Here is a 14,418-nt window from a genome sequence, read left to right as displayed (position 1 = left end):
CTCCCCCCTCCCCTAGACAGCAGGTAATCTGATATAGGTTATATCTATATATCTATATACATATACATATATCTATACACACACACATATATATATATATATACACATAATAACATTAATCCTATTTCTGCATTAGTCCTGTTATAAGAGAAAAAATCAGAGCAATGATGAAAAACCTCAAAATAGAAAAAAAAAAACAACAGCACCAAAACCAAAAGAAATAGTATGGTTCATTCAGCATCTATACTCCACAGTTCTTTTTTTTTTTTTCTTGGATTTGGAGATCCTCTTCTATCATGAGTTCCCTGGAACTCTTCTGTACCATTGCATTGGTGAGAAGAATATAGTCCATCACAGTAGATCAACACTCAATGTTGATGATACTGTGTACAATGTTCTTCTGGTTCTGCTCATTTCACTCATCATCAGCCCACACAAGACCCTCCAGGTTTCTCTGAACTCCTGCTCATCATTTCTTACAGCACAATAGTATTCCATTGTATTCATATACCACAACTTGTCCAGCCATTCCCCAATTGATGGGCACCCCCTCAACTTCCAATTCCTTGCTACCATGTAAAGAGCAGCTATAAATATTTTTGTACATGTGGGTTCCTATCCCCTTTCCATGATTTCTTTGGGAAAAAGACCTAAAAGTGGTATTGCTGGGTCAAGGGGTATGGACAGCTTTATCGCCCTTTGGGCATAATTCCATATTGCTCTCCAGAATGGTTGGATCAGGAACCCATGCCTTCTTACTTTCAAGCATGGGGGCAGCTAGGTGTTGAACTGGATAGAGCACTGGCCCTGAAGTTGGGAGGACCTGACTTCAAATCTCACCTCAGACACTTGGTATTAAGTTACTTAACCCCAATTGCTTCAGAATATCCAGGGCCTCCTCCAGTAGTCCTTATATCTATCTGTCTTGCCACTGGACCCAGATGACTCTGGAGGAGAGTGAGGCCCTTCCTCATTTAAATCCAAAGTCACTGCAAGTCATGACAGCAGTAGTGGTCCTTTTTGAGAACAAAGGACAAACAACATCCATTCCAAGCATGGCAGGCTCTCCATTGTACTGTGACAGCACAGGCTGTTCAGAAACTCTGTAAGCAAGAATCGCTAGCTGCAATAACAAAGTATCTTTACCCTTTAGGAATATTTATTAGTAAAGCCAATTTGCTTGAGAACAGGAACAAGAAATATTTAATTGTCCCCTCCCATTCTTTGTTGGTTGCCTCCTTGCCGAGCTTAACTGTAAAGATTTACTTCGTGTGTGTGTGTGTGTGTGTGTGTGCGCGCGCGCTGCGTGGCTGTGCCTGGACTGAATTGGCTACACCCAAGAGAGGAGGAGGAGGTGAGAGAGACTAATACCCAGTCAGCATGTGTGCATGTCTGTCTGTCTGTCTGTCAGTCTCTCTCTGCCTGGTGGGTGGCTCTGGTTGCTGTTCTCCAACTCTTCCCAGAAACAGATGAAACAGGATGAGGGCAGCCGCTCCTCTGCTCTGGGACTTTCCAGGGGGAGAAGTTTAAGTGATTTGGAAAAAAGGCGACTCCTGTCCCGTATCAGACCTGAGGAGATGGAAGAGCTGGGGCAGCCGTGGCCTGGCTTCACCCATACCCGGATCCCCAGGCCCCAGCTTGTGTGGCAGCCAGTACAGTACCGCAGGCACTGGCCGGGCTCGAGCCTGGTGTTCAGGTACCGGGGGTGGATTCTCTGTGTTCCCTTCCTTGGGTGAGGCTATAGTAGGTGCCTGGGGAGAGGGGAAGAGAGTCTAGCTCTCGTTCCTGCAACAGGCTTTCAGGAGAAAGATCATCTTGCCATTGGGCCCAGGAGCCTGAGGAACAGATTTGTGAGGCTCCTCAAAGGTAGATGAGAGCACATAAAGAAAGCAATAGAGAAATATTTTTCTAGATCTTTCTCAGTGTGCATTCTATGTACGGTAGAAAAAGTATTTTTTCCCTGCCAGTCATTTGTTGCACATTCGAATACATTTTTGAGTCCTTATCCTGTTTAGAAATTTAGAGTTGAAGAGGCCATAATCCAGGTGATCTTAACCTATGGTCAATGAACTTTTAAAAAAAATCGATATCTGTATTTTTTGGAGTGTTCATAGTCATTATTCTGCAAGAAAATGGATAAAATGTTATACCTGCATTCAGTACCAAGTACCAAAGAAAAACATTTCTCTTGCCACACTTCCATTAACTAGAACCAACAAAGTTTTCTTTGTTTATATTCTTCCTCTTCACAGTATTTGCCCAAGAATATAGTAGCTGGATTATTATTATTTACGTGGGGCAATGAGGGTTAAGTGACTTGCCCAGGGTCACACAGCTAGTAAGTGTCAAGTGTATGAGGCTGGATTTGAATTCAGGTCCTCCTGAATCCAGGGTTGGTGCTCTATCCACTGTGCCACCTAGCTGCCCCTGTAGCTGGATTATTGATAACCATATTTCAATATAATTAGTTTCCTTTGCCATCCTCTACATTTGATTTTTATACATTTAAAATCATTATTCTGAGAAGGGGGTCCAGAAGCTTCACCTGACTGCCAAAGGAATCTATGCCACAAAAAAGATTAAGAACACCTGATCTAGTCCAACTCTCTCATTTTACAGTGGGAAAACTGAGGCCCAGCAAAGGAATGTGACTCGTCCAAGGTCATACCTCTAGTAAACATGTGGGATTGAAATGGGGAGGATGGAATATATATTCCTGTGTATAGATGGGGCCCAGCTGAAAGAACTAGGATGTTTGATTTAGATAAGAGAAAATTTAGAGGGAATAGTGTTACTGTCTTCAAGTATTTTTACTTAGTTTAGCCCCAGAGGGCAGAACTCAGCATTTGGGGGAAGTTGTAGAGAAATAGGTTCTTGGAGAGTCCTCGCTCTCTAAAAATGAAACAGGCTGATTTCGAATGGAAGGAATTCCTCGTTACTGATGCTTCCCCAGAAGTGGTGAATGACTGATTATCCGGGATATAGAACTAAGGGTGGGGTTGAATGAAAGACCTCCAATGTCCTCAGAAGTTGGACATCCTGTGATTTTTAAAAGCTTTCTATGGAGAACTAGTCTAGGACCTGGACAGGTGGAGGTGACTGAACAGTGCCTTCAAGTACATTGATTTCTATGATACTAGTTGGGTAGTTTTAGGAAAATAGAAGAAATGGAGAGGTAACCGACTTCAGATGGGGATCACTATAATCTCGATTTTGTTGAGAGCTTGTCTGGGTAAAGAGAGAAATGCCCAGAATTTAGCAGAAAGTAGCACAGTAGAAAGAACTTTGGAACCAGAGAAGCTGAATTTGAATGTAATTTCTGTAATTTATTCCTCTGTGAGTCAGGCCAAGTTACTTGACTTCCATGGATTTCAGTGTCTTGCGCTCTAAAAAAAAAAAAGAGCATGTTGAACCAGGTGGATCCAATCCAGCATCAAATCTGTGATTTGACTCTACTCTCCCCTACCCCCTTTTAATTTTTTTAAGCAATTGGTTGCTATTTAGTAACAGCTGAAGTTCTTTTGTTGGCTAAAGTCCAGAGCAGCAGCACCAGGTGATTGTGTTAGGCTTTGATTGATCTCCATGTTTTCTCCTGTCCAAACAGGAGAGATTTCTCTGTCCCTTCTAAACTGGTGCTTCCCGCTCCTATAGTTCATAAAAAGACAGATGGTGTGAGCCCTGGCTCTGCACATTGGGGCATGTGCAGAAGAAGCTCCCTCCCAAACCCCAGAACCTGTTGAGCAGCATTCCGAACCCGCAACAATCCCGGGCTGAAGCTGTCTGAGGATCTCAGACAGGCCTGAGGGTGAGCCACACTCCCTCCCCTGGTGGGCTAGCCTGGAGGACTCCCAGGGGGTCGATGCTCCTCTGCACCAGGTGTGCCTTCATTCTCTCTCTCTCTTTCTCCCTCCCTCCCCCCCATCCCCTTTCCTCACTCTTTCTCAAGCACTAACGCCCACACGGTTGATATCCCGCAATGGTTGTTTTCACCAAACCTTGGCTCTGAGAGAAGGGTGCTTGGTCGTGAGTGGGACAGCAGCAGGAGGCATGGGAGTGCTCAACACATCCATGGGGACAGCTGTCCTTTGTATCTGCTGTGTGTCTGCCTCCTGGACACTGGATTATCTGGCCTTCAGTGTTCCTTGGTCACTGAGGGGGTCATCTCTGGCTCATTTGGTTACCAATACATATGAAATGTTCTTCAAATGCTATTCTGCCTCAACTGAGTAATAACTGGTGAACCTGGGCAAGCTATTTAATTTTTCAGCCTCAGTTTCCTTACTGGTAAGATGGTAATAGCAACTACTTCACAAGGTTGTGGTGACCATCATATGTAAAGTGTTTTGCAAACCTTAATGGACTATCTGAAAGCTAGCTATTTTTTATTAAAGAAACATTTAAGTAGCAGTTACGAGCAGGGTACATGTATTAGGCACTAAGGATACAAAGATGAAAAACACAACACAAACATTTATTAAGCACCTACTACATGTCAGGCACTGTAGTAAAAATGACAGTCCCAAGAGGTGGGAGAAAAAGGGGATGATGATGCTCAGGACCCTGGGAGGAGACAGAAAGCCTGGATATTTAGAGGTTACTTGTGGGGAGAACAGCCTTGTTAGAGGAGACACCACTTGGAACATCTGCAAATTTAAGGCCCTTCCCTCACTACTTGACAACACCAGAGCAGGAAGGGATTTGGGTCTTTCCTGACCGAGTTCCCTTAAATTTTTCAAAGTTTTGGCATCTGAAAGCAACCCATGGAAACTGATCAGACCTTAATAGAGATTACTGTTGTAATCAAATAAAAATTATCCTCTCCACCCACCCCCAAGTTTATCTGACACACATGATATGCATATCCATGATTTTGATGGGTCTGATTACTTGTCTCTGCCTCTGGGCTTGGGCCCAGCTGCTTCTAGGCCCTAACTCTTATCAGCCATCTCAAAGGAACGTGTCTAGATCAGTACAGATGGGACTCTTTAGTCACATAGTACTGGATGCTTAAGTTTTTCTCAGAGTTGTAAGTTTGATATCCCTCATCAGACTGAACTTCCTAGGGCAAAAATCTTGGCTCTTTGTTTATTTGGTACAGGTGTGTTCTCTGCTTTGATTAGAGAGGGAGTAGACTATTGACCTGTAGATATAACTATTTGGCTTTCATTGAAATCATGAACTAAACACAATGTGATTTGAGAGGTTGTTTTTTATTATCATATTATGTAATATGTGATATACAATTAATATAAATTATTAAAATGAATTATTAATAGTTAAAGAATTGTTTGTTATTGACAATGAAACAACTATTTACTACTACTGCTGCTACTACTCTACTTCTACTACTTCTTCTTCTTCTACCACCACCACCACCACCACCACCACCACCACCACCACTACTATTATAGAGAGGACCTATGGATTTCATTGATATACGGAATTCCCTGAGGAGGAAACTTCCTTTACCAATGCAGGTTGGCAATTTCTCTACAGCTTAGATGCCTGGGGCACTCAAAGGTTAAATGATTTTCCCAGAATCACACAATCAGTATGTATTAAAGTTAAGACTTAAACCCAGCTCTTCCTGGTTCTGAGGCCAGCTCTCTGTCTGCTCATGTTGCCTCTGTATTATTATTATTGTTATTTCAAGGGATCTTTGGTGTGGGTACTCCTTACACCATTCAACTTAAGCTTGCTACATGCCTTGGTGGGTATTGGGCAGGAATTTTTGTGGTCAAAAAAAGTCATCACCTGGTGAATAACCTTAGGGACCAGACTCTCCCAAGTTAGCTAAGCTATTCCTTGAATAATAGACACATAGTAGTGTTCAAAGCCTTTCCAGCTTGTAGGACCTGATAAAGTTTGTGTGCCACTGGGTTGACCTTTAAGGACCTAGGGTCAACCCTATCATGAACAGTTATCAGAGGGAGACTAGTTGGAGGGTTGTTATTGGTAATCATTACCATAATCCTATAGGGCTATAAAGCACATTTTTTCATTTAAATTGTTTTATAGAATGGGAGGGAAGGGTCATTAGTTCTATAATTCAAAGAATGAATATCCTAAAGCTTTTCTTTAGGGAAGATGAGCAGTTTGGGAAAAGGTCTCTGCTTGAGAGAGATTTCTAGAATCAAGCTGAGAAAACACTCAGTTACTGAACATGGTATTTGCCTTGTGTCTAAAGCAGGGGTTCTTAACATTTTTTGTGTCATGAATCCCTTTGGTAGTCTACTGAAGCTAATGGACCCCTTCTCAGAATAATGTTTTTAAATGCATAAAATAAAATATAGAGGATTACAAAAGAAACCAATGATAGTATGCATATGCATATACTTTAAAGTTCATGGATCTCAGGTTAAGAACTTTAGAACAAGAGTAGGCCCTGACATGGAGATTCTTCTAACCTTTTGTCTGGAAAGGTCGGCCCAAACGCTGACCTGCTTTGACCAGAACACCATTCCTCCCAGGTTCTGTAAAGGCTACACAGATGAGACTATGCAACTCATTCCTTGCTGTCAGTGTTGCTAAAAATTTTATTATCAATGACTAAAGGCCAAAGCTCCCTTTGTTGTTGCTGTTGGGTTTTTTGTGAGGCAATGAGGGTTAAGTGACTTGCTCAGGGTCACAAAGCTAGTAAGTCTTAAGTGTCTGAGGCCAGATTTGAGCTCAAGTTCTTCTGAATCCAGGACCAGTGCTTTATCCCCTGTGCCACCTAGCTGCCCCAAGGCTTCTTTTTTTGAACAAGGAAGGGATGAAATTACATTTAATGTACATGGTACAGAAAATGGAACTTCAAGGATCAGGCAAGGCTCAGACCTTGTCAGTCTTAAGAAGGCCTGTTTGGATTCCAACCAATATAGGTCCCCTGAGCAAAGTTATAGGGTGTGTCTTTGGCCCCTGAACTTCTAATGACTTTCCTAACCATAAGTTTCTCATTCACCCAGTTAGGAGCTATTGTTCCTCTTGGCCCTGTTTACTTCCTGACAGTGCAGGTGAGGGAACTTAATCTCTCTGGAAGGAAGGTGACCTTTGGAGAAAATCCTAAATTTGGAAATGGAAAGGAAGAAAAATCACTATTTCCCTAAATGCACTAGCCTACCCACTCTGCTTTGCTCCAGATGCGCCTTGCTCATTCCTATTTCGATGCTCATGTCTTCCTTCTACTTGTTTGGAATATCTTTCCCTGTGTCCATCCCCTGCTTTTAGACCACCCAAATCCTACCATCCTTCTAGGCTCAGTTCTACTCCTATCTTTTCTTTGGAAACTTTCCTAACCATCACACTGCACAATGACTTTCCTTCTTCTGAGGTCCTCCAGCATTCTTTTTTTTTTGGGGGGGTTATAGGGTTAAGTGACTTGCCCAAGGTCACGCTGTAAGTGACTGAATCTGGATTTGAACTCAGGTCCTCCTGACTCCAGGGCCGGTGCTCTAACCATTGTGCTATCCAGCTTTCCTCCAGCACTTTTTTTTTTTTTTTGGTGAGGCAATTGGGGTTAAGTGACTTGCCCAGGGTCACACAGCTAGTAAGTGTCAAGTGTCTGAATCTGGATTTGAACTCAGGTCCTCCTGACTCCAGGGCTGATGCTCTAACTATTGTGCTACCCAACTGCCCTCCAGCACTTCTTTAATGTAGCAATCACTAGGAATTGATAACATGCTTTCATAGGATGGATAGAAAGATATGTAGATAGGCAGATAGATGTGTAGATGTATAGATGGATGATAGATATGTTGATAGATGCATTTGTTATGTGCATATTTTGTGCCTAGGACATGGAAAAGGAAGATGAGGAAGGGGAATCAGGAATGTTAACTGTTTTATGTTCTTTCATTCAATTAAATTCCAAGTATTCCCGTGATGTATAGGATACTGTGGGAGGTACAAAGAAGCAGACAATCTAGCCTCTTTGGGGAATGTAGGGAGTCTGAAGATTTTTTGAGTAGAAGGTAGAAGATGCTTGGGATGTATTAGTGGTAAGAACCAATGGTGTCAAATTCAAATAGAAATGGAAGCCACTAAACTGTACATAAGGATTCCTATGTTCCACATAGTGACTTAGAAAACAACAAAATAATATCTATTTTATTGTATTTTTATTTATCTTGTTAAATATTTACCAATTACATTTTTTTTGGCGAGGCAATTGGGGTTAAGTGACTTGCCCAGGGTCACACAGCTAATAAGTGTCAAGTGTCTGAGGCCAGATTTGAACTCAGGTCCTCCTGACTCCAGGGCTGGTGTTCTATCCACTGTGCTACCTAGCTGCCCCTACCAATTACATTTTAACCTAGTTATCACCTCTGATGTGGGAGATAGATGGAGAGAGGATAGACTGGCAGAAGGGAGACTCCAATGTATGGCCTAATAAGACCATATACTTGTGTAACAAGGACCTGAACTCAAGTCCTTTAGTGGGCTACTATTACTGGCTTGATACTGATTTTTTTTTTTTGCAGGCAATGGAGGTTAAGTGACTTGCCCAGGGTCACACAGCTAGTAAGTGTCAAGTGTCTGAGGCCGGATTTGAACTCAGGTATTCCTGAATCCAGGGCTGGTGCTTTAACCACTTCCCCATCTAGCTGCCCCTGATACTGATCTTTTTTGATGTATCCTTCAGTTGTTGGGACACATTGGGACTGACCAGGAGCATCTGGTCACATATGCCTTTTAAGAAGGGGCAAGATGAAGGCCCAGCCCTATAGAACCAGAGTGCATGCCCTATGGGCTACACATGTAATTAACATCATATGAGTGATAGAAACAAAATGACATAGCCAGACCTAGGATTTAGAGTTCCAGAAGGGAGTGTGAGGGTCCACCCCCTCATTATACAGATGATGAAACTGAGGCAGGCCTATGAAAGAAACGGGATTTACTCAAGGTCACATAGTTAGTAAAGTGGCAGAGCTGGAATGTAAGTCCAGGTTTTCTGACTATAAGTCTGGTGTTCTTGCCACTGTGGTATATAACTATGTGGTGATGACATTGCTGCTGGTTTTTAGATGACTAAGGATACAGCATGATCCAGTGGATAAAGCGTGGGACTGGGAGTCAGAAGGCCCCAGTTTGGAATCATGCCTCAGACACAAAGAATTAGATATAGTTGTTACCTTCAAGTAATGTTCAGTTTTATGTATCACTTTTTGAGAATCAATCTATGAGGGGCAGCTAGGTGGCACAGTGGATAAAGCACCGGCCCTGGATTCAGGAGAACCTGAGTTCAAATCCGGCCTCACACACTTGACAGTTACTAGCTGTGTGACCCTGGGCAAGTCACTTGACCCCCATTGCCCTGCCAAAAAAGAGGAAAAAAAAAAAGAGAATCAATCTATGAGCATTTATAAGTGCCTGGATGTGTCAAGCCATTGTGTCGGGGATAGAAAGACAAAAAGGAGCTTTTCTTCCTTCTCAAGAGCTGGGTCGTGCAGTAGATAGGGCACTAGGCCTGAAGTCAAGGAACATTCATTTTCCCAAGTTCAAATCTGGCCTCAGACACTTACTAGCTGTGTGGCCCTGAGCAAGTCACTTCACCCTGTTTGCCTCAGTTTTAAAAAGAGAAGGCTGGACTTGGTAACCTCTAAAGTCTCTTTCACAACTATAAATCTATGATCTAGTCATCCTTCTTAGGACAATACTGGACATGTGCCTACAGTGTTGCAGAAAACAAAGTGCTGCTTGAGGTTTGACTCAGAAATTGAAAGACAAATGCTCTAGTTGGAGTCAGAAGACCTGAATTCCAATCCCACCTCTGTCACTGCATGTATGACCTTGGACAACTCCAGGTCTCTTTCCTCATCTGTAAAATGAGGGAGTTGGCTGAGATGAGCCCTGTGGTCTCTTCTAGCTGTCCCTTTGGGTGTGATCCTGTGAGTGCAGGTGGGGCTTTTGGCATGTCTTTCCCTTCAACTCACCTGAGTGGGTCCTTTGGCCTACAGCCTCTTCCTCCTCTTGTTTCTCATCTCCTTTTAGCTTTTTTGAGGATTTGGGTAGGATGCTGAACTGCTTTGCTTTTGGTGGTCCTTTTTCCATCACTGTCATCTTTCTCTGAGTGGCAAACTCTGATCTTTTTGAAGGGACCCTTGCACAGCCATCAGGAGGAGAATAGGGAAGGAGACCTTCCAGCCAATGCATGCTATTTTCTGGGCCCTTACTCTGCCTGTTTTACTTTTGCTACAAGGGTCACAGAATCTCAGAGTTGGAAGATGTCATGGGATCCTAGATCTAGATTTGAAAGGGACCTCAGAGGCCACCTACTCCAACGCCTTTACTTTTACAGATGAAGAAACTGAGGCCCACCAAAACTGTGACTTGCCTAAGGTCATAGAAGTAATAAATATGAGACCAGGTTTGAACTTAGGTCCTCTGGCTCCAGAAACACCACGGAGACTATCTAGTCTAATACATCCCTCAGCAAGAATCCTCTTTCCATGCCCAGAAAGTGGCCTCCTGGCCTTTGCTTAAGGTCCCTCTGGGGACAGGGAAGCCACTACCTCCTGAGGCAGCCTTTTCCACTTTTGGAGAGCAAAGATTGTTAGGGGGACAAAGAAGAAATAGTGCTGGAGGTGAAGTCAGGAAAGACTGGAACTGATTTCATTCGGGTGATAGATACCCGTAGCCCCACCTATTGGGGAGGCTTATTGTTTTTTCTTTCTTTATTTTTTGTTTGTTTGTTTTTGGTTCTTTTTGCGGGGCAATGAAAGTTAAGGGACTTGCCCAGGGTCACACAGCTAGTAAGTGTCAAGGGTCTGAAGCTGGATTTGAACTCAGGTCCTCCTGAATCCAGGGCCTGTGCTTTATCCACTGCACCACCTAGCTGCCCCCTGGGGAGGCTTATTGTGAAAATCAAGTGAGAGAATATAGTCATGGTGCTTTGCAAACCTTAAAATGCTATAGGAAGGTCAGCTCTTATCCACAGGAAGTTTTTCCTTATGTCTAGCCTAGCTCTGCTTTCTTTTCTACTTCCCCTCTCATTTCTGCCCTCTGGGGCCAATCAGAGCCAATCCAATCCCTCTTCCACTGACAGTCCTAGAGATACTAGAAGATGGCTCCCTCACCCACCCACTTCTCTTCCAGCTAAGGAGGAAATCCTTTTTGTTCTCTTCCAGTGTTGTTAGTCAAATACTTACTAGCTATGGGACCCTGGACAAGTAACTTAAAAAAAAAAATCTCTTGCTGCCTCAGTTTCCACATCTGTTAAGAAAAAAAAGGTGTGGGGGATCTGGGCTTAGGGTCTCTAAGAGCCTTCCAACTCTAAATCAATGATCCTGGCAATATCCTTCCTTCCTTCACTCTGCAAAATTACCTTGTTTTTATTTTGTATGTAGAGAATGGCCCAAAAGTAATTTTAGCTATTATAGCTAAAAGCTGCATGGAGATTTTGGGGATAGCCTTTATTTTCACAAATTATTTTATTTTTAAATTTTTTTTGGTGAGGCAATTGGGGTTAAGTGACTTGCCCAGGGTCACACAGTTAGTACGTGTCAAGTGTCTGAGGCCGGATTTGAACTCAGGTCCTCTGACTCCAGGGCTGGTGCTCTATCCACTGTGCCACCTAGCTGCCCCAGCCTTTATTTTCTATATGCTTATATATGACCATATTGTCTCCTGTTTCAGTCATCTGACTCTTTGTGACCCCATTTGGAGTTTTCTTGGCAGAGATACTAGAGTGGTTTACCATTTCCTTCTCCAGCTCATTTTACAGATGAAGAAACTGAGGCAAACAGGGTTAAGTGACTTGTCCAGGGTCACACAGCTAATAAGCGTCTGAGGCCAGATTTGAACTCATGAAGATGAGCCCACCTTTACTTCAGCCCTGGCATTCTATCCTCTGCACCAGCCACTTCTTTAGATAGCAGAGAAGCTCCGTTTTGTCTTTCTAGCCCTGACACAATGGTTCTGCACATAGCTGGCACGTGATAATTGCTTGTAGATTGATTCTTAAAATGTGGTGCATATTACTGAACATTCCTGGAAGGGAGCAACTCTATCTAACTCTTTGTGTCCAACAGCGAGAGAGCTCAAAAAAGCTCAGCAAATGCTCATGAACTGGATAGGTAGTTATCACATAGTGGCTAGTTTTGGATTTGAGTCAGAAAGACTTGGGCTCATATTCCACCACTAATATTTACTAGTTGTAAGTTAGAAGTTATTTCTTTTTTCTTTCCCTCAGCTTCTTCATACGTAAAGGTGAAGTAACAGAGCTTCTAGAGTCTGCCTCACAGGATACCTGAGGCTCAAATAAGATAATGGATGTTAAGTGATTTGCAAGTCTTGAATTACCTCAACGTTAATAGGTGATTTTTAACTTAGGGAATGGTATTTCCAACTTCAACTCAGTAGGGCCCTTTTGCTTTTCCTTCTTCTCTCTCAGATGTGGACAGAAGATAACAAATACAAAATCTCTTGAGTTTTCTGTTCTAATAAATAGTGGACACATAGTGTAGCTTTTTACTGTTTATAAAGTACTTTGATTATGTTTATGTCATTTAATCTCCATAACAGCCCTGTGAGGAAGGCACGGGAGTTATTATCCCCATTTTTCAGATGAGGACACTGAATTTCAGTGAGTATTATATAGTGACTTAGGAGACAGCTTGGGTGGCTCAGTGAATAGAGCACTGGCCCTTGGCATCAGGAAGACCTGAATTCAAATCTGGCCTCAGGTACTTACTAGCTGTGTGACCCTGGGCAAGTCACTTAATCTCTGTTTACTAAGAAAACTCTATGAACAATATGGTCCATGGGGTCACAAAGAGTCATGTCTGAACATGACTGAACAACAACAAAGAGCATAGTGACTTGTCTGAGGTCACATAAATAGCAATGACCAGTGGTGGGATTGGGACTTGGATCTTCTGATTTGAAATCCACTACTCTTCCCACTTCATTGTAGCTACCTACATCAAATCAAAGGCAACAAGCAGGAAACTTTGAGTAAGGTTTACTCGGGCCAGGTGTGATGGTGGCTTCCTGTTATCCCTGCTGCTGGGAAGGCTGAGGCTGGTGGATCATTTGAGCTTCGGACTTCTCAGTTGTGGTAGGGCTTAAGCCAATCATTGTCCAGGCCAAAGCCTGCACCAACATGGTGAGGAGTCCTTGGGAGGGGGGTGGGGAGAGGACCATCAAATTGCCTAAGAAGGAGCAAAAGCCTCCCTGATGATCAGCAGTGGGATTGGGCACTTCCAGCCTGCACAAGATAAGGAAATCCAGTTGAAAGAAAGAGAGTTAGTTTTTTAGTTAGTTTAGTCTATGAAGAATGTGGACATTCTCAGTTGTGTTTGTCTAGTCAAAAAATGTTTATTGAGAATGTTCCTGGGGAGGAGAACACAAAGGAAGAGGCAGAGTCCCTGACCCTTGGGACCTAACAATCTAGTGATGGGGACAACAAAGCTGTAACTAAGAATCCTGGAGAAGGATCATAAACATGCCAGTGTAACCTTAGTGGTGGGGGAAGTGGGGCAGGCCAAGACAAGAAGTTTTCCATAGCCTGCCATATTGCAGCTTCCTATTTTTAATTAATTAGTCTTGCCAACTAGGTGCTAACCTATTTCTGCAAAGCTTTAAGATCAAAAGTGCTTAAGACTCCTAAAGTTGGCACTTTGGTGCAAACCTAGTTTTGGCTCTAGGAGACTAGATTCACTTGAAGCAATTACAGGGTGACGGTGTCGGCCAAAGGGCCAAATTGTGTGCTTCAGACACCAGGTATAGAGGGGGTTCAGAAAAAGAAGACATCAGTGTGGGCTTGAGTGTGAAGGAAGATTCCATGAAAGAAGCTGGTCTTTATGAGGCTTGAAGGAAAGGGAACAAGAATTTAATAAGGGCCTACTATGTGCCAGGTGCTATGCTAAGCACTTTATCTTATTTGATTCTCACAACAACCTTGGGAGGCAGGTGCCATTATTGTCTCCATTTTATAAGTGAGGAAACTGAGGCAGACAGAACTTAAGTGACTTGATCAGAATCACATAGCTAGTAAGTGTCTGAGGCCAGATTTGAACTCATCTTCCCTTATCCAGGCCCAGTACACTATGTACTGTATCACTCAACTCCTTAGATAATGGGGAAGGTTTAAGGAGGTGGTGAAGATGGGTGAGGGCATCCTAGGTAGGAGGAATGGCATGAAAAAAGGTAGGGTGGTGGGAATGCATGCGGCATGTTTCAGTGGCCAGGGAGGAGACAGACTGACTAAGCTGCAGTGTTTGTGTTGGGAAGGAGCAGGAGATAAGGAAAATTATATGCAGGGCCTGTTTATAGACAACCTTGCTTCTTGCCTCTAATATAGAGCTGCTCGAATAAAAAAATCTTCTCAAGGCATAGACTTGACCATCACCCTTCTCAAAAATCCTTCATGTCTCCCTCTGGCACACACTATACATTCTTTTTAAAAAAATTTTTAAATTTATTAATTTTATT

At 42.9% G+C, this 14,418-nt stretch overlaps 1 protein-coding gene across 1 annotated transcript in view; it reads left to right on the top strand.

The window, feature by feature from the left end:
* Positions 1 to 1,469: 1,469 nt before the first annotated feature.
* The window catches only part of ARHGAP40 (Rho GTPase activating protein 40), an 83,639-nt gene continuing 70,690 nt past the window's right edge, over positions 1,470 to 14,418 (top strand). Inside the window, exon 1 of the mRNA XM_043986396.1 lies at positions 1,470 to 1,696. Within this exon, the coding sequence (XP_043842331.1) occupies positions 1,470 to 1,696 (227 nt within the window). The remainder of the gene's footprint in view (positions 1,697 to 14,418) is intronic.

This window comes from Dromiciops gliroides, chromosome 2 (assembly GCF_019393635.1).
Source record: "Dromiciops gliroides isolate mDroGli1 chromosome 2, mDroGli1.pri, whole genome shotgun sequence".
Lineage (NCBI taxonomy): Eukaryota > Metazoa > Chordata > Mammalia > Microbiotheria > Microbiotheriidae > Dromiciops > Dromiciops gliroides.
This window is presented reverse-complemented; position numbering and strand designations above follow the sequence as displayed.